Source organism: Theropithecus gelada, unplaced genomic scaffold, assembly GCF_003255815.1.
Source record: "Theropithecus gelada isolate Dixy unplaced genomic scaffold, Tgel_1.0 HiC_scaffold_29, whole genome shotgun sequence".
NCBI classification, from domain to species: Eukaryota; Metazoa; Chordata; class Mammalia; order Primates; family Cercopithecidae; genus Theropithecus; species Theropithecus gelada.
Window position 1 is genome coordinate 1 of NW_020259378.1, and position 27,673 is coordinate 27,673.

The 27,673-nt window shown below is 37.3% G+C and overlaps 2 protein-coding genes across 2 annotated transcripts; one reads left to right on the forward strand and one right to left on the reverse strand.

Annotated features, from left to right (window-relative positions):
* Positions 1–11,537: 11,537 nt before the first annotated feature.
* LOC112617628 (serpin B4) lies at positions 11,538–17,965 on the reverse strand. The gene is made up of 8 exons (XM_025374344.1): positions 17,857–17,965; positions 17,058–17,247; positions 16,804–16,860; positions 15,413–15,541; positions 14,812–14,929; positions 13,574–13,716; positions 13,143–13,298; positions 11,538–12,382 (listed from the first exon to the last, which is right to left on the reverse strand). Exons 2-8 carry the CDS (start codon positions 17,220–17,222, stop codon positions 11,978–11,980), a joined length of 1,173 nt encoding a protein of 390 aa, XP_025230129.1. The 5' UTR covers positions 17,223–17,247; positions 17,857–17,965; the 3' UTR covers positions 11,538–11,977.
* A 5,939-nt stretch (positions 17,966–23,904) lies between these two features.
* Positions 23,905–27,501, forward strand: LOC112617627 (serpin B4-like; the record flags this gene model as incomplete). The annotated part of the gene is made up of 6 exons (XM_025374343.1): positions 23,905–24,044; positions 24,654–24,843; positions 25,040–25,096; positions 26,364–26,492; positions 26,976–27,140; positions 27,377–27,501. Coding segments are annotated over exons 2-6 (641 nt in total), but the record flags the coding sequence as incomplete, so codon positions are not given.
* Between the last annotated feature and the right edge of the window lie 172 nt (positions 27,502–27,673).

Here is a 27,673-nt window from a genome sequence, read left to right on the forward strand (position 1 = left end):
AAGAAAGAAAGAAAGAAAGAAAGAAAGAAAGAAAGAAAGAAAGAAAGGAAGGAAGGAAGGAAGGAAGGAAGGAAGGAAGGAAGGAGAAAGAAAGAAGGAAGGAAGGAAGGAAGGAAGGAAGGAAGGAAGGAAGGAAAGAAAGAAAGAAAGAAAGAAGAAAGAAAGAAAGAAAAGAAAGAAAGAAAGAAAGAAAGAATCACAGTTAATTGAAGAAGCTATGAACATTCTCCTTTAGGCCCAACGCAGTGGCTCACACCTATAATCCCAGCATTTTGGGAGGCTGAGGCAGGCAGATCACAAGGACAAGAGATTGAGACCATGCTGGCCAACATGGTGAAACCCCATCTCTACTAAAAATACAAAAATTATCTGGGCGTGTTGGCACGTTTTGACTCTGTTTTGTGCATGTAGTACCAGCTACTCGGGAGGCTGAGGCAGGAGAATTGCTTGAACCTGGGAGGCGGAGGTTGCAGTGAGCCAAGATCGCGCCACTGCACTCCAGCATGGCAACAGAGCAAAACTCTGTCTCAAAAAAAAAAAAAAAAAAAAAATCCTTTATTTTGAAACCACATATCTATGTGAAGCCATATATTCTTCAACCAAAACAACATATTGCAACAGATTGAATGCACATGCAGATACATAAATCTAACCAGACATAATTACACTAAATCAAACATTGAAAAGATTCGTAAAAATGTAAAACAATGCCTTTTTTATCACTATTTTTTGTATACTGGAAAACATAACTTTTTAAAATAAAAATGTGTCATATTAACATGCAACGGTTGTGTTATTTTTTAATATTAAGACGTTATTTTATAATTTTATGTTTAAACTTTTTCCATTTAAATTTCTGATGTAGTAAATATCATTAGAAAAATGCGCATAAACAAAAGTTCTTTGAGATTTCCTTAATAATTCGGAAGAATTTAAAGTGGTCCTGAAACCAAAATGTCTGGGTACGCGCTGTACCATATATTTCTGCTGCATTTAGTACGCTGAACATTCTCTTCTAGCTTTCATTTCTCTTCTCTCATCTTCCTCAGTGCACCATTCCAACTTATTTTCCTCTTTCCACTGTCTGGTTTCCCCCTAGTTTTCATCCTTTGCTTCCTTATTATTATATTATGTCTTCTCTCTCTCTCTCTGGATGACCTCAACCACTCACATTATTTTAACAACGTCCCAAATAGATGACATCCAAATATGTATCTGTAACCTGATTATTTTACCATACTCTGTGCCAGCAAAACCAGCTATCTACATCTTGATGTTTCTTAAAAAGCTAAACTCAAATATTCCCAAACTGAGCATGTGAGTGAATGGTACCATCATTAAATCCTGCCACATAAGTCAGAGATCCGTGAGTCATCCTAGATTCCTTTTGCCCCTACCTCCCTCATCCACTACCAAGCCCTGTAGTTTTTGCTTCTTAAATATTCTTCCCTCCGTGGAGTGCGTTGGCTCAAAATCTCATGACCTAGATACATTATTGCAAACCTTCCTAATGGGCTTCCTATTACTTCCTGTTACTGGTCCTTCACTTCTCAAAAAAAAAAGCCCATAGATACTGTCCTGAAATACAAATCTAGTCATACCACCCACATGCTTAAAACCCTTCAATAGTTCCCCAGGGCCTTCAGAAAAAAACTCAGGTCTTTCATCATGACACAAGAGGTCTTCATCATTAGGCAATTCTTCCTTCCCAGTCTCATCACCCTTGTGAGTGTCTCTTCCTGCATTTCTTACTTTAACAAAACGGAGTTATTTGTTTTTCCCCTAACACAATTTGCGTCTCTCCTCCCTTTGCTGTAAAGCATGCCATCTCAGACTTAGCCACTTGTTGAGCTCCTATTCATCCTTTAAACCCTGAGAAGGTCTTCTCTTCCTCTGAAGAGTCTTTTGGATTGCACCAATGTCAGTTCCTGGTGTTTCTGTTTGTATATAGTTGTGCAAAATATTGTTATTGGGGAAAACTGGTAGAAAATTTCCTTATACATTTTTTGGCAATTTCCTGCAAACTTGTAAGTATTTCCAAGTTTTTTTAAAGATGCTTTATAGATACCATTTTATCACACCAAATATTAGAAGATGTGTATTCAAGTGTTGAAATTTAATAAAATCTACAATACTTATTGCTTCATCAAGACATTCAGAAGTGAAAAACGACATTTTCCTATATGTGTGGCAGTGAGGAATCCATGACTACCAGCCCAGCTTGGAGCCTACCTCATGCTAAATTACAGTAGTCCTATCCATCACTTTTGCACCATCAGCACAAATCACAACACAGTGGAAAAGGCAAAAGTGTTTTAGTATTATTATAAAATTGGTTGTGATCTTGTGGTCTCAGAAACTCTTAGGGATCCACAGATCACACATGGAGAATCTCTGATCCGAAAGACCAGGGTGAATTTAAGCAAAAACTGTATCATTAAATAAGTCCACATTCTTTTTCATAATCAGATGAAATTGCTTCCTTCCCCCATCCTATTGAGGAACGATGTCATTCTCTGTCCCATGATCTTCTCCCCCTTAACAACTTTAGGGATGAGGAGAGGCATCTTCGGCCTTGCTGTTGCCTTAAAGTGAAAAAGTCTTTCTTGTCCCCAGAAGTCTTGTGCTGTTGAAGTGCTATTGCAGCCACTGCCACACGGTGTCACCGTGGTGTGGCCAGCAATGTGCTGCACAACACCAACAAGCTGCCGGTGATCTCTGAAACCTTTGCCCAAGAACATGCTATAACTTTTTTCTTTTTTTAAAAAAGCATATATTCCTTGCACATTTCCAAGCTGATAGCTAAAATGTTGCCCATAATCTAAATAATTGCAGATGATTTAATTCAGGCAAATTGTGAATGCTGTTGTTTTAAAATAAAACAGTTCCATCATTCTTTACATGCATGCAGTGAAATCTAACCATGTGAGATCCACCATCACTAATAAATACACATGAAAAACCTATGAAATACACATGAAAAACCTCTTGAACGTTCAGATATTTTACATCATTCCTTTTACCTTGGTGTTATATTTCCACTTCATTTCCTCCAAAGAATTTTCTCCTAATTTAATATACTTTTACATTTGAAAGTATTTTATTGATAACCCTGCCATATTTCTCTGAAATGAAAGTACGTACATGCATTTAAAATACAAAATGTTCTTATGGCCCATGGTCATTGTTCTAAATGTTTAAAAAGTTTCATCTGGATTCAGTTATTGTATACTAACTTGTTGTTAGTATACAATTGAAAATATACATATTTAAATTTTGGTAAGTAATTATTAAACATAAAAGCTAATTTTGACTGTAGTTGCATCTCTTAATGAATGAGAACAAAAATTTTTCTGTGGTCTTTCATTCAGGACCACAATTTGGTAGGCAAAATAATTTTTAAAATGTATTGACTCTGCATCTTAGACTCTTAGATCTTAATAATAGGAGATTAAAACATGAATCATTTTATATAAGATAAAATAGAATGAAGATGGCCTGTGATAGGAGTAAACATTTCATGGTAAAAACTATCTTACCTGAGCATTAGGACAAATACCAAATGTATGCAGGTCTTAAAACCCAGATGATGGGTTGCTAGGTGCAGCAAACCACCATGGCACATGTATACCTGTGTAACAAACCTGCATGCTCTGTACATGTAGCCCAGAACTTAAAGTAAAATAAAAATAATAAAAAATAAATAAATAAAAACTATCTTATTTGATAAAATAGTTCTTATATATTTATTAAATAATACACAGCACACTTGAAAGAAATTACAAAATGTAATGAGTTTTATTCAGTGTAGCTTAAAAATATATACTCAGTAAAACATCTCAGTTAAATTTAAAATAATCAGTCACATAACATATACTGCTTTACCTGATTGGGAATTTTTCTTACACTAGGGTTAAGTATTAAGAAGAGTAGAAAGGAATTCATTGGTAAAAAAAAAAAAAAAAAAAAAAAATCCCACCATGTAGAGTATTCAGTAACTCTTGCAGATGTTTCTTTCACTTTGGTTTGTGGAGGAATGCAATTTGACAAAAGACAAGGATTGGAGGAGGCTGAGGTATGAATGGAAAACTGTCATTACTCCCACCACTGCCCTGTTGGAGAGGATTCCCCTCTCACATTTTCCTACATACTTTTCTGCAGTTTTAGTTTACTATGGCAAGCTTCTAGTATTTTGGTGATTTTTTTAAAATAGTAACGTTTAAAGAAGCAAAGCTAAGCATCCCTGGAGTAATATTATAAATCAAAACAAATATTGACCAAATATTCATTTTAACGCAGTGGTTTTCAGGAACAATTTTTTAACATAAACTATAATTAATGTACATGATGTTAGAGACGACACCCCTGGGGCAAGGTCAAGGACAGGAGTTTTCTCATGCAGCAACAGAAAAGTACTCGTAAGTATAGTAGGTTTCACCCGGCTTCAGCAACTGAGGGACTGAAGAAGTGGGTAATGGTGACTTCTCCTGGAAGTCCTGGAGAAAGGTATGTTAAAGGCAGGACCATTTCCAGGAAAGCAGAGGCTGGTTCTAGAGGCAATGAGATGGGAAGGATGTGATGAGGGGATTGGCTCAGAAATTTGGCTCAGAGGATGGTGCTTAACAAGTCACCTCTCACCTAAAATGGACCTTGGTAAACCTCTTTTATCAATAAGTCCCTACTTCAGGCAAGGTGCTAGAGACTTCTCACTCAGCCCACCATTTAGGCATAGACAATAACTAAGAATCCATTTTATAAAGAAAAAATCACTGAAGAGCCCTTAAAAATAGACAATCAAACATAGTATGTAACCATCTCTGGATCCCATTTGGTCCTCAAGAAGCATTCATCGAAATGTCAAGCAGCCAAAAATGATTCCTGGTTGCATCTGGAATTGATGCATAGAGGATAGTGTAGCTCTGTGGTTACGTGAAGGCGTTCCAAAGAACAGCACTTGTTCTACAGAAATATTCACAGAGCCACGTAACAGAAGAGGGAGGAGGCAGGGTAATTGTTCTGATATGATAAAAAGTTACAGAATACATTTTTCACTAAGGACTAATAAAAATAATGTAAAATATCAATCAATTTAAAAATGTTAAATATCGATCCAAAACAAATGGAAGAGAAAGGTTGAATTAAGGGAATGGAGGTGGGAGATGTCAGAGAACGGTTTTGGCACAGAGCTGGGAGAGACAGAAGGGAAGAGGGCAAAGCTGAGAGAAACAGATGACAGAACTTCCAGGTTGAAGCCATTAGATCGTCCAAGGAGAATGAGAGGAAAATATCTGGGATAGATGCCTGGGAAATGTCTGCAAGTAAGGAGTGGCAGTGGAGAAGGAATTGAAGACCGAAAGTCAGAGATGTGCAGGAGAGCAAAATACAGAATTCCAAGGAAGAGGGGTCAACAGAGACAAATAGGTTCAAAAATTCAGTGAGGGACAATAACTTTTGATGCACAGAAGTTATTATTAGGAGGCTATTAGTAAGTCACCAAAGAGATTGTCTTTCATAAGTTTTTAAAATTTTGGTAAAATATGCAGAACATAAAATTCACCTTTTAACCATTTTTAAGTGTATATTCAGTGTGGTCTTAAGTACGTCCACATGTTGTGTAACCATCACCACCATCCATCTCCTGAACTTCTTTATTGTCTCAAACTGAAATTCTGTATCATCTGGATGTGGTGGCCCACTCCTGTAATTCCAGCACTTTGGAAGTCCGAGCCAGGAGGATCACCTGAGGCCACAAGTTCGAGACCAGCCTGGGCATCGTAGTGAGACCCTATCTCTTTGTATTAATAATATAATAATAGAATCTCTGTATCCATTACACAGCATCTTCCTATTCTCCCATTCCCCCAGACCATGATAATCACTATTTTACTTTACGTCTCCATGAATTTTTCTATTCTAGGTCCCTCACATAAGTGGAATCATGTGTCCTTTTGTTTCCGGCAATATGTGTCCTTCTGTTTCTGTCTTATTTCACTCAGCATAACGTTTTGAGGGTTGGTCCCTGTTGTAGCATGTATCAGGATGTTATTTCTTTTTAAGACTGAATAATATTCTATTGTCAGTATATACCATAGTATATACCATGGACATTTGGGTTGTTTACACCTTTTGTTTATTTTGAATAGTGTCACAATGAACATTGGTGTACAAATATATATTCGAGTGCCTGTTTTCAATTCTTTTGTGTATACACCTGGAAGTAGGATTGCTGGATTATACATTAATTCTATATTTAGTTATTTGAGGAACTGCTGTATTGATGTCCACAGCTACTTCACCAATTTACATTCCCACCAGCAATGCAATTTCTAGGGTTCCAGTTTCTCTACATCATTACCATCACTTGCTGTTTTCTGATTCTCAATGTGGTTTTGAAGTTCAGCATCTTTTCATGTAATCACTGGCCACAAGTATCTTTGGGAAAATGCCTATTAAAGTCCTTTTTCTCTCTATTAAATTGGGTTGTTTGTTGTTGTAGAGTTGAGTGCTTTATATATTTTGGATGTGAATTATATATCAAATTATTATTTGTAAATATTTTCTCTCGTTCTGTACGTTACTTTTTAACTATGTCTTGATAGTGTCCTTTGATGCACAAAAGTTATTAATCTTAATGAAGTCAAATTAATCTATTTTCTCTTTTGGTAATGGTGCTTTTGGTGTCATATTCAAGAAGTCATTGTTAAGTCCAATATTATGAAGCCTCTTGCCTATCTTTATTTCTAAAGTTATCATTTTGATTCTAACAATTAGGTCTTTAATCCTTTTGAGTTAACTTCTATATATGCTTCAAGGTAAGGGTCCAAATTCATTCACTGGCATGTAGATTTCTAGATTTTCCAGCACCATTTGTTGAAAAGACTGTAATTTCCCCCACTGAATGGTCTTGAAACACTAGTCAAAATCTTTTGACCATTTACAGAAGGGTTTATTTATGGAGTCTCTATTCTATTCCATTGGTCTATATATCTGTCTTTTGCCAATACCACATCATTTGGATTACTGTAACTTTGTAATAGGTTTTGAAAACAGGAAATGTGAAACCTCCAAATTTTGTTCTTTTTCAAGACGGTTTTGGCTATTTAAGGTGTGTTGAAATTCCATATTAATTTTAGGATGAGTTTTTCTATCTTTACAAAAAAGTCTGTAGGTAGCTTTGGGTGATATTGTCATCTTAACAATATTAAGTCTTTTAATTCACAAACATAGTTTAATTCTGCTAAACATTTAAAGAAGAAGCAATACCAATTCTTCTCAAACTCTTCCAAATAAACAAAGAGTGAGGAATCCTTCCAAACTTATTTTAGGAAGCAAGAATTACCATGATACCAAAATCACACAAGGACACTATAAGAAAAGAAAATTACATGCCAATATCGCTGATGAATGTAGATGCAAAAATCTTCAAAAAAGTACTAGCAAACCAAATTCAACAGCATATCAAAAGGATCATTCAACATCATGAAGTGGAATTTATCCCAGGGATGCAAGGATGGTTCAATATATGCAAATCAATAAATTTGATATACCACATTAACAGAATGAAGGACAAAAATCATGTAACCATCTCAATAGATGCAGAAACAGCATTTGAAAACATTTAAAATTTTTTCATGATAAAAATTTGCAAGATATTAGGCACAAAAAATATATACCTCAACAAAATAAAGCCCATTGCACAGCTAAAATTATATTCAATGATGAGATTTTGAAACTTTTTCCTCTAAAATCAGGAACAAGACAAGGATGCTTACTCTCATCACTTCTGTTCAACATAGCACTGGAAGTTCTAGCCAGAGCAATTAGGCAAAAGAAAAAGATAAAAGATATTCAAATCAGAAAGGAACAGTTAAACAATCTGGTTGAGATGACATGATCTTATGTATAGAAAACCCTAAAGCAGCTACCAAAAATATGTTAGAACTAATAAATGAGTTCTACAAAGTTGCAGGATACAAAACCAACATGCAAAAATTACTAGTGTTTTTATGTACTAACAATTAACTATATAAAAAAGAAATCAAGAAAACACTCCCATTTGCAATGGCTACTAAAAAGTGAAATACTTGGAAATAAATTTAACCAATGAAGTGAAAGATCTATACACTGAAAACCAAAACATTGATGAAAGAAACTGAAGAAAACACAGATAAATAAAAGATATCTTGTGTTCATGGTTTGGAGGAATTAATATTGTTAACATGTCCACACCACCAAAAGGGATCCACAGATTCATTTCAATCCAATTCTTATAAATATAAGAAAACATCCTAAAATTTGCATGGAATGAAAAAAGACCCCCAGTGGCCAAACTAACCTTGAAAAATAACGATGCAGGAGGCATCACCCTACCTGACTTCAAAATATTCTACAAAGCTGTAGGAATCAAGCAGCATGGTACTGGCTAAAAACAGTCATATAGACCAACGAAACAGAATAGAAGACTCAGAAATAAATCCATGCATATATAGTGAATTGATTTTCAACAAAGATGCCAAGGACACACAATCAGGAAAGGACAGTCTTTTCAATAAAGGGTGTTGAAAACAAATTGGATATCCATATGGAGAAAAAGGAAATTAGATCCTCATCTCACACCATATACAAAAGTCAACTGAAAACAGATTGAAGGCTTATATGTAAGAACTGAAAATGTAGAACTACTAAAAGAAAACATAGAGGAAAAGCTTCATGACATTGGTCTGGACAATGATTTTTTAGATATGATTCCAAAAGCACAGGCCACAAAAGTAAAAATAGACAAATGTGATTACATAAAACAGAAGCTTCTGCACAGCCAAGGAGTGAAGAATTCACAATCAACAGAGAGATGAGATGACCTACCAAATGGGAAAAAATGATCTGGAACAGCAAAATATATACATATACATATACATATTTAAAATGGGCAAAGGAGCTGAATAGACATTTTCAAAAGAAGATATACAAATGGCCAACAGTTACATAGAAAATTGCTTAACTTCGTTAATCCTCAGGGAAATGCAAATCAGAATCACAATGAGATACCATCTTACACCCAATAGGATGGCTATTATCAAAGAGTCAAAGGATAACAAGTGTTTGTGAGGATGTGGAGAAAAGGGAACCCTGGTACATTGTTGGTGGGAATAAAATTTGTACAGCCGTTTAGAAAACATTATGGAGATTCCTCCGAATTTTAAGAACAGATCTAACATATGATTCAGCAATCCCACTTCTTGGAATATATCCAAAGGGTATGAAATCTGCATGTCAAAGAATTATTTGTATCTCATGTTCATTGCAGCATTATTCACAATAGCCAAGACATGAAATCAGCCTGTGTCCACCAACAAATGAATAAATAAAGAAAATATGATATATATACACAATGAAATACTATTCCACCATAAAAAAAAGACAGTTCTGTCATTCGCAACAACATGGATGAACCTGGAGGATATTATGTTAAGTGAAGTAAGCAAGGCACAGAAAGACAAATACTACATAACCTCAATTATATGTGGAATCTAAAAACGTTGAACTCATAGAAACAGAGAGTAGAATGGTCATTACCTGAGGGTGGTGGGGTGGAGGGGTTGGGAAGATGTTAGTAAAGGATATGAAATTTCAGTTAAACAAGAGGAATAAGTTCAAGGCATCTATTTTACATCATCATGACTATATTTAATACTGTTATATTGTATACTTGAAAATTGCTGAGGGAGTAGATTTTAAGTGTTCTAGCTACAAAAATGATAATTATATGAGGTAATGGATATGCTAATTAGCTTAATTTAGCCATTCCACAATGTGGGCATATGTCAAAACTTCATGTTGTATACCATTAATATATACAATTTTTATTTACCATTTTTTTAAAAAAATTAACTGTTTAAAAAAGGTTTTGAAAACAATTTAAGAACTTCATATGCCTACTACCTAAATTTGACACAAGTTAATATGTTGTCATTCCTATGTTAAAACACAATACATTACAGATATATGTTATCGGTGCTTTTAAAATGTTTCATAAGTGATATTTACACATTCTTTTCCATTTGATTTCCAGTTCCTTGCTATTATGTCTAGAGATTTATTCTCTTTGACACATGATTATCCACTTCATTTATATTCACTGCTATAGAATAGTCCACTGTATAAACCTAGCTTAATTTTTCCTTATTCTTCTTTTGATATACATTTAAGTTGTTTCTAATTCTTCGCCATTGTCAAGATTGTTGCAATTCATGCCTTTATATGTGTCTTGTGCAACATAGTACATGGGTTCATCTAGGCTATATATAGAAAGAAAGAGAGGTTTTTTTTCTTTGAGACAGAGTCTCAGTCAGCCAGGCAGGAGGGCAGTGGCACAATCTCAGCCCACTGCAACCTCTACCTCCCAGGTTCAAGGGATCCCCCCACCTCAGCCTCCTGAGTAGCTAGGATTACAGGCATGCACCGCCATGCCTGGCTAATTTATTTTTATTTTTATTTTTTGTAATTTTAGTAGAGACAGGGTTTCACCATGTTGGCCAGGCTGGTCTCAAACTCCTGACCTCAAGTGATCTGCCCCTCTCAACCTCACAAATTGTTGGGATTACAGGTGACAGCCACTGCACGTGGCCTAGGGTATATATTTAAACATAGAATTACCAAAATAACCAGATATTGCCAAGTTTTTCCAAAATAGTTGTAACAATAAACATTTTCAGCAACATATTTATTAATTTTAGTTGTTCACATCACACCAGCCCTAAAAATTTAAGAATAGTTAGTATTATTTACAATAACAAAGACATAGAACCAACACAAATGCCCATCAATGACAGACTGGATAAAGAAAATGTGGTACATATATACCATAGAATACTATGCAGCCATGAAAAGGAATGAGATCATGTCCTTTGCAGGGACATGGATGAAGCTAGAAGCCATCATCCTCAGCAAACTAACACATTAACAGAAATCCAAACACTGCTTGTTCTTGCATATAATTGGGAGTTGAACAATCAGAACATGGATACAGAGAGGGGAACAACGCACACTGGGGCCAGTTGGGGGATGGGGGGCAAGGGAAGGGAGAGCATTAGGACAAATAGCTAATGCATGCAGGGCATAAAACCTAGATGATGGGTTGATCGGTGCAGCAAACCACCATGGCATATGCAGTAAATCACCACACCCATGTAACAAACCTACACTTTCTGCATTTGTATCCCCAGAACTTAAAGTAAAATAGTGTATTTTCAAGATGCAGATATAATTTTATCCCCCTTTGACAAATAAACAATCAAACAATCAAAGCCTCTAATGAGCTTCTTATCCCTTTTAGCATAAAATAGAAAGTTTCTAATGTGGTTTACAAGGCTCCTCAAGTTCTGAGATCTGCCTTCTACTCCAGGTTGGTCATGAACTACTCTTGTTTTGAATTTTCCTTTGTATATGATTAATATATTTCTAAATTATCTTTCCTACGTGCAAGTGGACACTTCCCCTTTCCTGAGAGAAAAAAAGTAATGCAAAAATGATTTAAGTAAGTCATTATTTTATTGATGATGTATTTTATAGAATCACAAAATTTAGAAATGTAAGAAGGATTTCAGGTATCAACTACATTCAAAGAAATGTGGGTTTCTAGGTTGCTACGTCTAAAGAGAAAGTATGATTTGGTTTGGTTAATTTAAAACAGGTCACAAACAGAATTACATTTCAAATTTAGAAGATACAGTATTAAATTATTCATCCTATCTTGGACATTTTTCCTCACGGAGAATTCTTCTGGAAGAAAATGTAGGTTTATATGTGTTCTTATAAAGAGAAAGAAAGAAAAGCATACTATTTCAATCATTAAATTCTTGATGATGACTATGAGATTGAAAAGAAATATGAGTGAAGAGAATCTGTTGTTGCCAGCAATGAGTTTACCAGAACACCTCCAGGCGAACATTTTCCAAATGGAGTGACAGACTAATTGCATCTAAGGGGATGAGAATCTGCCAAAGAAGAGGATGCTGTTGGTCTTATTTTGCCTGATGAAGAATAGGAAAGGGTGATTACAATGGAACTCTTCATTAGTTAAAAGAGGTGATGAAAGCTCTGTTACTACAGCGGTGGCAGCTGCAGCCTCTGCTCCCTCCTCAGTGACCTCCACAAAGGCCCTGTGTAGCACTTCAGATACCGTGAGACCGCGGCTCCCGGTCATGCCTGAGAGGTCTGCATCCCCATTGAAGAGATCCACCATTCCCATGTTTTTCAACGTGTCCTTGAGGTCATAGCTCTCTTCCACTTTGAACCGAGGCAAGTGTAAATCCACATGTGCCTCTCTCATATTCTGCAAACTTGTCCATTCCAACAATTTCTCAGCAGTGAGTTTCTCTTCAAGCTATACAAATGGAAAAAGGAAACTGATATGACTAACTATTGATCTCTAATACACCTTAACAATGAGTTGACTATGTGGAGTATCTTTATTTTGGCAATAATGTGAAATACAGAAGGTTCATTATTAGATATTATTCGAATAGGAAAAATATGAGTCCTGAATATATCAATACACTGAATTATATGTGTATATGTAAATATATGTATCTAAAAACGGAATCATGTTTTTATGTATATGTAATGTGTGCATATGTATGTATACAAATGTATAATACATATGTAAAATATGATTACAATATTTTGTATACAATGAACTGTATATATCACTATTTCTTGTGCCAACAGCTTACTACATGTGTCAATTTTTAATAGGCTCATCTTATTTTTCTGTATATATTATTTAGTATACATTGCAATTATTGTATATACCCTAAATCTCTATTCCCTTTTTTACTTGGTGTATTTGTAAACTTTCCTCACATTGCTATGTATTTCTCCCAGTCAAGTTTAAATTGCTGCATAATAATATCATCAAATTGATATATTATGCATGTAACTCTAATAAATTAATAATTAATTAAGCCTTCAGTTTGTGTCAGGCCCTATGCTTAAATATTTGTAATATGAAGGTGAGTAATCATTCCTCCCTTTGAATTTTTCATTATTTTGAGGAAATTTGGTCACAAGTTTTTACCTTGCTTAAACTTGGTATCTTTGGAAAAAAGTCAGGCAGTAGAAGAGTTGTAGATGCAAGTTTTTACCTTCTGCAGACCATTGATTTCATTCGGCAGCAGCACAATCATGCTTAGATCTTTGCCTTTGTATGGTATTTCCAGTACCTTGGCCTGTACATCCTCCAGCAAGGCAAAATTGAAGGACTTGTTTTGCCTCATCATCTGTACAGACTTGTGTGTATTCTGCAATAAATCAATGTGTCCAACAAATACCAAGTGAGACACAAGACTGAAAAGATAATATTATTGAGATATCAACACATCCTTCTTCTAAGACAACCCAAGAATTTAATGAGTTAGACACAAAAGTTTCTTCAGGTATTTCTTACTAAATAAAGTATAAGACTAAAACAACAAAATAACAGACATGATAAATTTTATTTTTTACTTGTACATTCCATCAGCAATGTTTAAATTTATTAACATATTATATTACATAAGTAAAATATAGACAATACCTTGTTTGGCCAAAATTTTTCCTCTTTAGTATTTTCTTTATTAAATTTATTTTGCCATTGACCCTTGAAATAGATTGCGTTCACAAGAACCAGTGTGGTATCGTTGCCAATACTTCCATCAGGAAGTAGGTTTTTAATTTTTTCTGCAAGAGAAAGAATAAAAGAGTCTTTTATACAAGGTACAAATAGTTTGTCTGGAAGATGCTTTGCAAATGTTCGTGACTGATCATTAATTATTCACCCAAATCCTTACTTGAGACTCACTGACTTTGATCTTTGAATTATTAGACTCACTGACCAATGGTTCACCATATGCAGCTTTCTTTCAGGCTCCAGTCGGATAAAGTTACCTTGACGGAGACATCACTTCTTGTGATAGAGAAGGAGTTTAGGTTCTCTGTGTATGAGTGACTCTAGTTCATCTGATTTGGAATACTAATACACTGATTTTATCTACTCTTTCAACACATCTTTCCTTTCTCCCTCCCTCCTCTTCCGATTATTTTTCTTTTAACTCTGGGGTCCTGAATCAGAGGATGTAGGCCCTAACTGCTTTTTAGGACAAGTGATATGAGCTCTGTAATATGAAACACATGTCCTGTGCTGTCAGACACTACTTCCTGGGGTATCTTCCTATTCACTCTCATGTTGAGTTGCTGTAAGTTTGGCCTGTAATGAGAGGTGGGAGGTAGGAAAGATGTCTGTGGAATGGAGGCTTTGTTAAGCTCTTTGCCCTTGATGGAGAAGACAGCTGTGATAATCCCTGCAGAACGTGTGGTTAGAGATGTGGTCCAGGCAGCTCCAGTTCAGATGGCAAAAGGATGACTTACCGGAGAGCTGCTTGTTTCCCAATTAGTAAAGGAGAAGGGAGATGCTTTCTAATGTTTTCTTTTAAATATTCATCATAAAAAAATTGGTTCTGATTCAAAGTAAAGGACATGATCTCAAAATGGGCCTGAGTGGAGACAGGGGATCCACAAAGCTATTGTCATCCAGGAACATGAGCAAATAATTCTCCGACTGTGTTTTCATCTAATTGGCTTCCTGTGATTTCCTCCTTGGCTCCCCGAGGCTCTCTTTATATTATTATTTGGAAAAACTCTTTATCTGGAGTGCCTTCTTCTGTCTTCCCTGCAAAGCCATCTCAATCCCCACCGCTGGTCCCCATGCAGTGTCAGGCACAGGGCTCACTCGCATAGGTTTCTCAAAGGTGTGTCTACCATGGGCGGCTCTCCTACCATTCGTTTGACTTTCCACCCAGGAGTTAATCTTCTTTCGACTTTCTTCTGGAGCCTTTGCAAAATCAACAGATTCCACACTGGTCTGGTATAATTTCTTGATGGCATCTAAATATTCCTTTGAGACATGAAGGAGGAAAGTAGGAATTAAGAGTAATTTATGTAACTCTATATTACTAAATTTAGTTATTTATAATTCTAGTAAGCCGAATCCCGAACCTGAACAGATGCAGTATCTCCTGTCCATGCATATTTTTATACAGATGCCACGTAGGCAATGCAAAAGGGTAGTGTGGGCTGGCCCAAAAACAGGTCACTGAAGGTCAGTGCCGGTTTACTGATGGTATCTTATTACTCACTCTACTACCCAACCTCCTCTTTTATTACAAGATTATCCCTAAATGCACACTTCACTGATGTCTTGTCAGGGTCTGGAACACTCCAGTGGGGGAGAGTTGTGGAAACGGAGCTAAAGCACTCTGAGTAAATGCTCCCCACTTGGGTCGGCCAGGCTCATCTGCCTTGCTTTCTTCCATTAGGCCACTCAGGGACACAGACACCAGGCTGCAGACGAAAGGTGGGTAGGTCAGGTGAAATTTACCTGTAAAAATTGAAACGTCTTTTCTCCGAAGAGCTTGTTAGCGATCTTCAGCTCATATGCATCAGTGGATTTGTTTAATTCAGTCAGAAGCTTTTGAAACTGGTGATGAACATTTCCTGACCTATCAACCTTCAAACATCAAAAAAGCAGATCACTGAGTTACTGCATCGGTGTAAATTCTAAACCCGTGCTAAGTCTGTTAGATCAGTTCCTAAAGGCTGGTATCCTCAATGATGACCTTTATGCTTATTCCCTGATACTTGGTGTATTTCACCTCAAATACTCTTCAAAATCTACCTTACGTTTGACTTCTTCCAGAAAATTCTTCCTGCACTAATGTACTCCAATCTTCTCTCTTCTGAACTAAAGATGCAGCACTGTCTACCATTGGGTTTTCCCCTTGTTGGCTTAAAGGGTTAGGTTTGGCTTCCCAGTTAAACTGTCAGTTCCTTAAGGACAAGGACCACATTACACTTCTAACAGACATCAAGAATATGAGTATATTTAAGTTTGGATATTTTAAATAGATTATGCCAGGAAGCCCTGTTATACCTGTTGGTAGTATCATCTTGTAAGACACACTGACTGATCTATGGCTCTTTCCTTATGATGGTCATTCTCTGCATGTGAGAACAGTGTGTGCCAGGTACATGGGTAAGAGCTTTACATGGGTAACTCTAAGTCTTTAGTTCAATTCAGATGTAAACAAGAAAGCTCAGAGAATAGAAAAAAAACTCTATTTATAGAGACATAAATTAGAAGTGCCAAGTTTTGAACCTAAGCCTGTTAAATCTAGAACCTCCTACTTTCCAGCAAAGCATTTTTCTCTATTAAGGCTCTAAACCAATATATTCCATAGCAATCATTTTCCAAAATAGACTTGTGCTTATTCCTCTTAATCTCATTAATGACTCAATTAAAATTAAATTATTTTTGCAATATTACTGTGATTAGTATGATTATAGCTATTTTATAATAATAATATTTATTATGACTTTATGGGCAAGACACTGTTGGAAATGTTTGCATGTATTTGCATGTATTGAGTCAGATTTTTTATTACCCTTAGTTTTCTGGGATGAGATCACTAGGATTCTGAGCAATTGTGTCCTGCCATGTTCATCATTTGTGAAGAGCAAATCTGCAATTTGAACCCACCCTATCCTGATCCAGACCTATGCTCTGAAGTACAGGGCTGACTGTCTTTCAGTAACGCAGAAACGAAGAATAATAATTATGTGCCATGAAATGCCAACCCACTCTGTACATCTCAATCTTTTCATCCAGGCTTTCCTCTAAGAATGGCCTTTACTTAGTTTCTGTGAAGTTCCAGGTTTAAACTATGACCTGCTCAGGGATCTAAAGCTGAACCAAAGTGCTCTGTGACTCACGTGATGTGTTGCAGCTTTTTCTGTGGTGTTCTTTGGGACTTGATCGAAGTGAAGAACCTGGAAGAGACATGAAGCGGGACAAGAAAACTTTACTCGAAAGCTCTGTTTAAGTCAGTGGGTTCACAGTTACGGGAATTCCTGCTCAGCTCCCTGTGCTACCCATCAGGCCACCACATCTATTACCATCTGCATGCAAGCCGCCGGAACCACAGAGAGAAGCTGCAACAGGACAGAGTAATGAAGCTGATACCTACCTTGTTAATTTGTTGTGCAGTGTTGTCTTTGGCCCCTAAGAGGACCATCCCTAATGCTGATGTGATGCTGATAGGGGAATAGAAGGTGTTGTTCTTTTGTGATTTTCTGAACTGTTGGAACAGATCGAACATGAACTTGGTGTTGGCTTCACTGAGTGAATTCATGGTGAACTCGATGTGATCTGGACTCCTGGAAAAGCATCAGATTCCTGTCAGAATGACTTTAATAAATGCAGTGGTATTTTGTAGTATGATTTTCTTAAAGGAATGACATATCTGGGTTGTGAGATTTTGACATTTAAAGTTTTTCTTTTCTCGTTTTTAACGTTTCAATCTTTCTACAATGTGCATATATTAAATATATTAATGTCCTAATTAAGAGGCTCACAAAATTACTGTTTTTAAAGACTATTATAAATCAGTAATAGACCCTCTTTATCTTTCCTTCATTGCTGGTTACACTGGGGCCAGGTAGGAAGGCTTCATAATGAATGCTAACAGGAGACCTTTGTGGATCACATCCAACCAGCTCTTAAGAGGAATCCCTGACATTTCCTTCAAGGCTTTGTGGCTGCAAGGCACTCTCCCTCTGTGTTCCTCAGGGTGCCTTAGTTTACTTGGAACTAAGTAATTTACATAAAGGACAAATCAGATGAAACAGATATTTTAATTATGCCCTGGCAGAATAAGTAAAACATAATCAGAGAGAATGCAGGAGATGCATGATATAGAACACAGTATCATTATTATTCTCAAAAATAATTCATGTTATTAAGCTGGAGTGGCTTGAAGCACTTACCTGTATTCCTAGAGGAAGCAGACGTGGGCAGAGAGCCTGTGTGTGTCTGTCGAATGAAGGGTGAGATCCTGAATTTATGCCTCTCCTCTTGCTGCCTCTCCCTCTGTGGAGAAGACATTTCACAAGAAGGCTAACACTCCTTTTTAATCTACAGGGAAAAAATGCAAATGCAAATCAGCATCACTGGCTCATTTGAAATACCTGTAGGTGACTTTCTTGCTGCCTCTCCCTCTGTGGAGAGGAGATTTCACAAGCAGGCTAACACTCACCTTGATGAGTGAGAACATTTATGACAAAGGATACGATTACTGTTCTACCATTGTACTTCCTTTTTAATCTATAGGGAAAAAATGAAAATGTAAATCAGCAATCACTGGCTCATTTGAAATAATGTAGGTGACTTTCTATTGCCAATGAGAATAAGGTTAGAATTCCAATTTCCTCTCATTAATTTCAGCTCCTTTCCTTTGTATACAACTCCAGATGTTAAAAAAAAAAAAGAAAAGAAAAGAAAACAAACAAACAAAACAAACACAGAAAAAGGGCCATTCTTTTCTTGGATGTTGCATTGTCTTTAAGGCATGCTTTGAACACCAAACAACTAAAAAGCTTACATTTCCTGTTTTTCAGTTCTGAAAGTTTTTGTCATCCTATGCATTTCATTAGTTATTTTTCTGTATAACAAGGAATATAATTCTAATTTTAAGTCCAAAGAGATACCGAAGAAGTGTACTTCAGTATCTCATAGCATACTATGGAGAACAGGATTCTATTGCTTTCTCTTGAATGCTCTACCTTGGCAGTGATCCTGCCAGTCATCTCCCGTGCCCCTTTCAACCATCCCAGATGTTTTCTGTTGGATAGAGTCAGTGAGAAAGTTATCTACCTTGCTGAGTGATACGGTTTGGCTGTGTCCCCACCCAAATCTCAACTTGAATTGTATCTACCAGAATTCCCACGTGTTGTTGGAGGGACCCATGTGGAGGTAACTGAATCATGGGGACCGGTCTTTTTCTGTGCTATTCTCGTGATAGTTAATAAGTCTCAGGAGATCTGATGGGTTTATCAGGGGTTTTTTTCTTTTGCTTCTTCCTCATTTTCTCTTGCTGCCACCATGTAAGAATAACTTTTGCCTCCCACCATGATTCGGAGGCCTCTCCAATCACATGGAAGTGTAAGTCCAATTAAGCCTCTTTCTCTTGCCAGTCTTGGGTATGTCTTTATCAGCAGCATGAAAACAGACTAATACACTGAGTTAACAGGCTAACACTGAGAAGAACAATTGAAACAAACGGGCCATTTTGAATGGCAGTTTTTAAATTTTTCATTTAAAAATGAAGCAGAAAAATAAGTTGTTTGAACTATCAGGATCACAACATTGCTCAGTGGTCCTACTATTTAGCACCTGGCTTCAGACTCATTCCAGTGTTTTCCCTGGAATATCTTGTAATCTGAAGAATGTCTGTGGCCAGAGAGAGGGTTGTTGTCCAAGGCCATTTAATCCAATATCTCCCTGACCACCAGAATAGAGGGCTGGTTTTCTTTTGTGAACTCCCCTTTTTATTAACATGTAATTTATATACCATCAGGTTCACCATTTTCAACTGTACAATTCAATGATTTTTAGTACATTCACAAAGTTGTGCTATCACCATCATCATCTCATTCCACAATAATTTCACTACTTCCAAAAGAAACCTTGTACTTCATTCTTCCCTCTCTCGAGACCCTGGAAACCACAAATCTACCTCTTGTTTCTATGGATTTGCCAATTCTAAACATTTCATATAAATAGAATCATACAGTATTTGTCCTTCTGTGACTGGCTTCTTTCATCTAGTATTATTGTCAAGGTTTGTCCATGTCCTTGCATGGATCAGCACGTCATTCCTTTTTGTGGCCGAATAATATTCCATGGTATGAATAGACCACATTTTCTTTGTTCATAACTAGATGGACATTTGTGCTGTTTCCATCTTTTTACTATTATGAATGATGATGCTCTGACCTTTCATGAACATTTTTTTTTTTGCATGGCATATGTCTTCATTTCTTTTGAGTATAAACCTATGAATGAAACCGCTGGGTCATATGGTAACTCTAGGTTAACATTTTGAGGAAATGCCAGACTCTTCTCCATAGAATTCTGCACAAATATGCATTCCAACCTACTGTGAATAGAGTTCTGATTTCTCCACATCCTCCCCAACACTTGGTATTGTCATGGGCTCTTTTTAACACCAGCAGTGAGTTTGTTTTCTCAGCACATCACAAAATCAAGGGAGATTCATCTACAACAAGGTTCCAGAAATACATAGGATGGAAGTAGGGGCTGGACGGGAGAAAGGAAGCTGTGTTTCTAATCTGAACGTTTCTCACCTGCCTGTTCCCCAACCTCCAAGACATGCTGTTCTTAGGTCTCCTGTATCAATACATATGTTTTGAATCTCTGAATGAGATTGGGAGGTATAAGGTCCCTGATTTAGGTTGGGGAATAGACTAATGGGGTGTTGATGACTAAAAGGTCCAAAGATAGAAGAAAAAGAAACAAGAGGAAATATATGAGATGAAGAATTCCAAAAATGAATAATGGTCTTCTCAGCTGAATCTGCATCCAGGGCTATAAGACAAACATGGACCTTCCTCTATGTGGATTAAGATGGGTTTACCTGGGTACCAAAGAGAAGGAATCTAACATCTCATAAGACAGAAGCAAGAAGCTCAGCCTGGGAATGGAGGGGAAAAAAGCAGGATAACAAGCTGAGATAAACTGGGGCTACAGGGGACCTACCTATGGAAGAGAATTTCAGACTATGGTTAAATCTTCTGAGATGCTGAGGTTTGTCATGAAGGTGGAACTTGAGGAAAGGTACTAACTGAAAATGACCAGGAGTTGGCTTAAATTTAGAGAAAGCTTGGATGAATTCAAATGAGAAATCATTTCAGGCATTTTTTTCTGTTCCTAAAAACTGCTCCTGGTGTGTGATAGGGAAGCTAGATAGGACATATCCTGATGTGTGACATGGGACATATCCTGATGTCATATATTGTGACAGAGAACTCAGGAATTCCAAGAAGTTTTTGCATATGAACACTTGCCAACTTATGTCTCTTGGCATTTCATAAACATACGTCAACTTCATTGGCTCCAGAATCCAGAAATTAAAAACAAATTATCAATGGGAAATTACACTTTCAGGAAATCTCCTGTCATTCCTAATGCCTTTATAGATTGGTTAAGAAACATCTCCTAGATTTTCCTGGACCTCACTTCCTTATGAAGGCTGTAAAGTTTTCTCAGCTGTGTTAAGTTACAAATTATAGAGAACATTTTATTTATTGTTTCTTAACTATGTGCTTGTGCCTATCTACAGGGAAACTGGTCAGTGGAGGAGATTTTTCAAGCATCAAATAACAGAATATATGCCAACTACTGTATTCCCAAGGATCTCTCTACAGATATAGATATGTATATTTTGAACAACCTGAGAACAAGATTAACTAGCTTTCCTTGTTTAGTTTTCATGAGGGGAAAACAACTCCAGTAAGGTTTGAAAAGAAGAGAGGGAAATAGTCTCATATGTAACTACAGTTCTTACATAGGTAAGAAACAATAAATAAATGTTCTTTCATTTGTAAGTTAAGAACGCTGAGAAAACTTTACAACCTTCAGAAGGAAGTGAGGTCCAGAAAAGTCTAGGAGATATTTCTCAACCAATCTATAAAGGCATTAGTAATGACAGGATATTTCCTGAAAGTGTAATTTCCCATTGAGGATTTGTTTTTAATTTCTGGATTCCTGGAGCCAATGAAGTTGGCATATGTTTATGAAATAGTGAGAGACATAACTTGGCAAGTGTTCACATGAAACAACTTCTTGGAATTCCTGAGTTCTCTATATGGCAATATACGACATCAGGATATGTCCCATCTCTCACATCAGGATATGTCCTGTCTAGCCTGCCCATCACATACCAGGAGTACTTTTTAGGAACAGAAGAAAAATGTCTGATGCCTGGCGTGATTTCTCATTTGAATTCATCCAAGCTTTCTCTAAATTTAAGCAAACTCCTGGTCATTTTCAGTTAGTACCTTTCCTCAAGTTCCACCTTCATGACAAACCTCAGCATCTCAGAAGATTTAGCCATAGTATGAAATTCTCTTCCATAGATATGTCCCCTGTAACCCCAGTTTGTCTCAGCTTGTTATCCTGTTTTTTTCCCCTCCATTCCCAGGGTTGAGCTTCTTGCTTCTGTCCTAGGAGATGTTAGATTCCTTCTCTTTGGTACCCAGGTAAACCCATCCTACTCCATGTAGAGGAAGGTCCATTTTCATCTCATGGCCCTGGATGCAGACTCAGCTGAGAAGACCATTATTCATTTTTGGAATTCTTCATCTCGTATATTTCCTCTTGTTTCTTTTTCTTCTATCTTTGGACTTTTTAGTTCATCAACACCCCATTAGTCTATTCCCCAACTTAAATCAGGGAACTTATGCCTCCCAATCTCATTCAGAGACTTGGAACATATGTATTGATACAGGAGACCTAGGAAGAGTATGTCTTGGAGGTTGGGGAAACAGGCAGGTGAGAAACGTTCAGATTAGAAACACAGCTTCCTTTCTCCCGTCCAGCCCCTACTTCCATCCTATGTATTTCTGGAACCTTGTTGTAGATGATTCTCCCTTGATTTTGTGATGTGCTGAGAAAACAAACTCACTGCTGGTGTTAAAAAAGCCCATGACAATACCAAGTGTTGGGGAGGATGTGGAGAAATCAGAACTCTATTCACGGTAGGTTGGAATGCACACTTGTGTAGAATTCTATGGAGAAGAGTCTGGCATTTCCTCAAAATGTTAACCTAGAGTTACCATATGACCCAGCGGTTTCATTCATAGGTTTATACTCAAAAGAAAGGAAGACATATGCCATGCAGACAAAATGTACATGAAAGGTCAGAGCACCATTATTCATAATAGTAAAAGGATGGAAACAACACAAATGTCCATCAACTTATGCATGAAGAAAATGTGGTGTATTCATACAATGGAATATTATTCGACCACAAAAAGGAATGATGTACTGATCCACGCAACAACATGGACAAACCTTGAAAACAATACTAGATCAAAGAAGCCAGTCACAAAAGGACGTACTGTATGATTCCATTTATATAAAATGTTTAGAATAGGCAAATCCATAGAAACAGGAGGCGGATTCCTGATTTCCAGGGTCTCAAGAAAGGGAAGAATGAAGTACAAGGCTCTGGAAACAATGGCACAGGAAAGACAGGTGCCCGTGATTCAATTACCTCCACCTGGGTCCCTCCAACAGCTTGTGGAAATTCTGGTAGATACAATTCAAGTTGAGATTTGGGGGGGGAACACAGCCAAACCATATCACTCAGCAAGGTAAATAACTTTCTCACTGACTCTATGCAACCGAAAACATCTGGGATGGTTGTAAGGGGCACGGGAGTTGACTGTAGGATCACTGCCAAGGCAGAGCATTCAGGAGAAGGCAATAGAATCCTGTTCTTCATAGTATGCTATGAGATACTGAGGTATACTTCTTCAGTATCTCTTTGGACTTAGAATTAGCACTATATTCCTTGTTATACAGATAATTACTAAGAAATTCATGGGATAACAAAAACTTTCAGAACTGAAAAACAGGAAATGTAAGCTTTGTAGTTGTTTGGTATTCAAAGTATGCCTAAAAGACAATGCAACATCCAAGAAAAGAATAGTGGGGTTTTTTTGTTCTTTTTTTTTTTTTTTTTTTGGTTTTTTTGTTTGTTTGTTTGTTTTACAGCTGGAGTAGAATACAAAGGGATGGAGTTGAAACAAATGAGGGGAAATTGAAATTCTAACCTTATTCTCATTTATATTAGAAAGGCACCTACAGGTATTTCAAATGAGCCAGTGATTGCTGATTTGCATTTTTATTTTTTCCCTATAGATTAAAAAGGAAGTACAATGTTAGAACAGTAATCATGTCCTTTGTCATAAATTTTCATACTTATAAAGGTGAGTGTTAGCCTGCTTGTGAAATCTAAAGTTGAGTAACTTCAAATGCTAACCACAGAGGGAGAGGCAGCAAGAGGAGAGGCATAAATTCAGGATCTCACCCTTCATTCCACAAACACACACAGGCTCTCCGCCCACCTCTGCTTCCTCTAGGAACACAGGTAAGTGCTTCAAGCCACTCCAGCTTAATAACATGAATTATTTTTGAGAATAATAATGACACTGTGTTCTATATTATGCATCTCCTGCATTCTGTCTGATTATATTTTACTTATTCTGCCAGGGCAAAATTAAAATACCTATTTCATCTGATTTGTCCTTTATCTAAATTGTTTCATTCCAAGTAAACCAGTGCACTTTTAGGAACACAGAGGGAGAGTGCCTTGCAGCCATAGAGCCTTGAAGGAGACGTCAGGAACGCATCTTAAGAGCTGGTTGGATGTGATCCACAGAGGTCTCCTGTTAGCATTCATTATAAAGCCTTCCTACCTAGCCCCAGTGTAACCAGCAATGAAGGAAAGATAAAGAGGGTCTATTACTTATTTGCAATAGTCTTTAAAAACAGTAATTTTGTGAGCCTCTTAATTAGGACATTAATATGTTCAATATAAGCACATTGTAGAAAGATTGAAATGCTAAAAATAAGAAAAGAAGAACTTTAAATGTCAAAATCTCACAACCCAGATATGTCATTTCTTTAAGAAAATCATACTACAAAATACCACTGCATTTATTAAAGTCATTCTGACAGGAATCTGATGCTTTTCCAGGAGTCCAGATCACATCGAGTTCACCATGAATTCACTCAGTGAAGCCAACACCAAGTTCATGTTTGATCTGTTAAAACAGTTCAGAAAATCACAAAAGAACAACACCTTCTATTCCCCTATCAGCATCACAACAGCATTGGGGATGGTCCTCTTAGGGGCCAAAGACAACACTGCACAACAAATTAACAAGGTAGGTATCAGCTTCTTACGCTGTCCTGTTGCAGCTTCTCTCTGTGGTTCCGGCGGCTTGCATGCAGATGGTAATAGATGTGGTGGCCTGATGGGTAGCACAGGGGGCTGAGCAGGAATTTCCGTAACTGTGAACCCACTGACTTAAACAGATCTTTCGAGTAAAGTTTTCTTGTCCCGCTTCATGTCTCTTCCAGGTTCTTCACTTCGATCAAGTCCCAAAGAACACCACAGAAAAAGCTGCAACACATCACGTGAGTCACAGAGCACTTTGGTTCAGCTTTAGATCCCTGAGCAGGTCATAGTTTAAACCTGGAACTTCACAGAAACTAAGTAAAGGCCATTCTTAGGGGAAAGCCTGGATGAAAAGATTGAGACGTACAGAGTGGGCTGGCATTTCATGGCACATAATTATTATTCCTCATTTCTGCGTTACTGAAAGACAGTCAGCCCTGTACTTCAGAGCATAGGTCTGGATCAGGATAGGCTAGGTTCAAACTCCAGCTTTGCTCTTCACAAATGGTGAACAGGAGCATGACACAACTGCTCAGAGTCCCAGTGACCTCATCCCAGAAAAGTAGGGGTAATAAAAAATCTGACTCAATACATGCAAATACATGCAAATATTTATAACAGTGCCCTGCCCATAAAAAGTCATAATAAATGTTATTGTTATTATAAAATAGCTATAATTATACTAATCACAAAAATGTTACAAAAATAATTTTAATTGAGTCATTAATGAGATTAAGAGGAATAGGCACAAGTCCAAGTATATTTTGGAAAATGATTTCTATGGAATATATTGGTTTAGAGACTTAATAGTGCAAAATGCTTCCTGGAAAGTAGAAGTTTCTAGATTTAACAGGCTTAGGTTCAAAACTTGGCATTTCTAATTTACGTCTCTATAAAGAGGTTTATTTTCCATTCTCTGAGCTTTCTTGTTTTCACCCGAATTGAACTAAAGACTTAGAGTTACCCATGTAAAGTCCTTAGCCATCTACCTGACACACACAGTTGTTACTTGCAGAGAATGACAATCATGAGGAAAGAACCATAGATCAGTCATTGTGTCTTACAAGATGATACCACCAACAGGTATAACAGGGCTTCCTGGCATAATCTATTTAAAATATCCAAACTTCAACATACTCATATCCTTGATGGCTGTTAGAAGTGAAATATGGTCCTTGCCCTTAAGGAGCTGAGAGTTTAACTGGGAAACTAAACCTAACCCTTTAACCCAACAAGGAGAAAATCCAGTGGTAGACAGTGCTGCATCTTTAGTTCAGAAGAAAAAAGATTGGAGTACATTAGTGCAGGAAGAATTTTCTGGAAGAAGTCAAACGTAAGGTAGATTTTGAAGAGTATTTGAGGTGAAATACACCAAGTATCAGGGAATAAGCATAAAGGTCATCATTGAGACTACCAGCCTTTAGGAACTGATCTAACAGACTTAGCACGGGTTTAGAATTTACACCGATGCAGTAATTCAGTGATCTGCTTTTTTGATGTTTGAAGGTTGATAGGTCAGGAAATGTTCATCACCAGTTTCAAAAGCTTCTGACTGAATTAAACAAATCCACTGATGCATATGAGCTGAAGATCGCTAACAAGCTCTTCGGAGAAAAGACGTTTCAATTTTTACAGGTAAATTTCACCTGACCTACCCACCTTTCGTCTGCAGCCTGGTGTCTGTGTCCCTGAGTGGCCTAATGGAAGAAAGCAAGGCAGATGAGCCTGGCCGACCCAAGTGGGGAGCATTTACTCAGAGTACTTTAGCTCCGTTTCCACAACTCTCCCCCACTGGAGTGTTCCAGACCCTGACAAGACATCAGTGAAGTGTGCATTTAGGGATAATCTTGTAATAAAAGAGGAGGTTGGGTAGTAGAGTGAGTAATAAGACACCATCAGTAAACCGGCACTGACCTTCAGTGACCTGTTTTTGGGCCAGCCCACACTACCCTTTTGCATTGCCTACGTGGCATCTGTATAAAAATACGCATGGACAGGAGATACTGCATCTGTTCAGGTTCGGGATTCGGCTTACTAGAATTATAAATAACTAAATTTAGTAATATAGAGTTACATAAATTACTCTTAATTCCTACTTTCCTCCTTCATGTCTCAAAGGAATATTTAGATGCCATCAAGAAATTATACCAGACCAGTGTGGAATCTGTTGATTTTGCAAAGGCTCCAGAAGAAAGTCGAAAGAAGATTAACTCCTGGGTGGAAAGTCAAACGAATGGTAGGAGAGCCGCCCATGGTAGACACACCTTTGAGAAACCTATGCGAGTGAGCCCTGTGCCTGACACTGCATGGGGACCAGCGGTGGGGATTGAGATGGCTTTGCAGGGAAGACAGAAGAAGGCACTCCAGATAAAGAGTTTTTCCAAATAATAATATAAAGAGAGCCTCGGGGAGCCAAGGAGGAAATCACAGGAAGCCAATTAGATGAAAACACAGTCGGAGAATTATTTGCTCATGTTCCTGGATGACAATAGCTTTGTGGATCCCCTGTCTCCACTCAGGCCCATTTTGAGATCATGTCCTTTACTTTGAATCAGAACAAATTTTTTTATGATGAATATTTAAAAGAAAACATTAGAAAGCATCTCCCTTCTCCTTTACTAATTGGGAAACAAGCAGCTCTCCGGTAAGTCATCCTTTTGCCATCTGAACTGGAGCTGCCTGGACCACATCTCTAACCACACGTTCTGCAGGGATTATCACAGCTGTCTTCTCCATCAAGGGCAAAGAGCTTAACAAAGCCTCCATTCCACAGACATCTTTCCTACCTCCCACCTCTCATTACAGGCCAAACTTAC

Bases quoted from the DNA above. Each gene is read 5' to 3' on its own strand.
- LOC112617628 (XM_025374344.1), bottom strand. From the start codon at position 17,222: ATGAATTCACTCAGTGAAGCCAACACCAAGTTCATGTTCGATCTGTTC. The intron at 13,717-14,811 runs GTAGGAGAGCCG...TTTCTCTTGCAG, and splicing joins GGTGGAAAGTCAAACGAATG to AAAAAATTAAAAACCTACTT. The intron at 12,383-13,142 runs GTAAAAACTTGC...CCATTTGTATAG, and splicing joins AAATCAATGGTCTGCAGAAG to CTTGAAGAGAAACTCACTGC.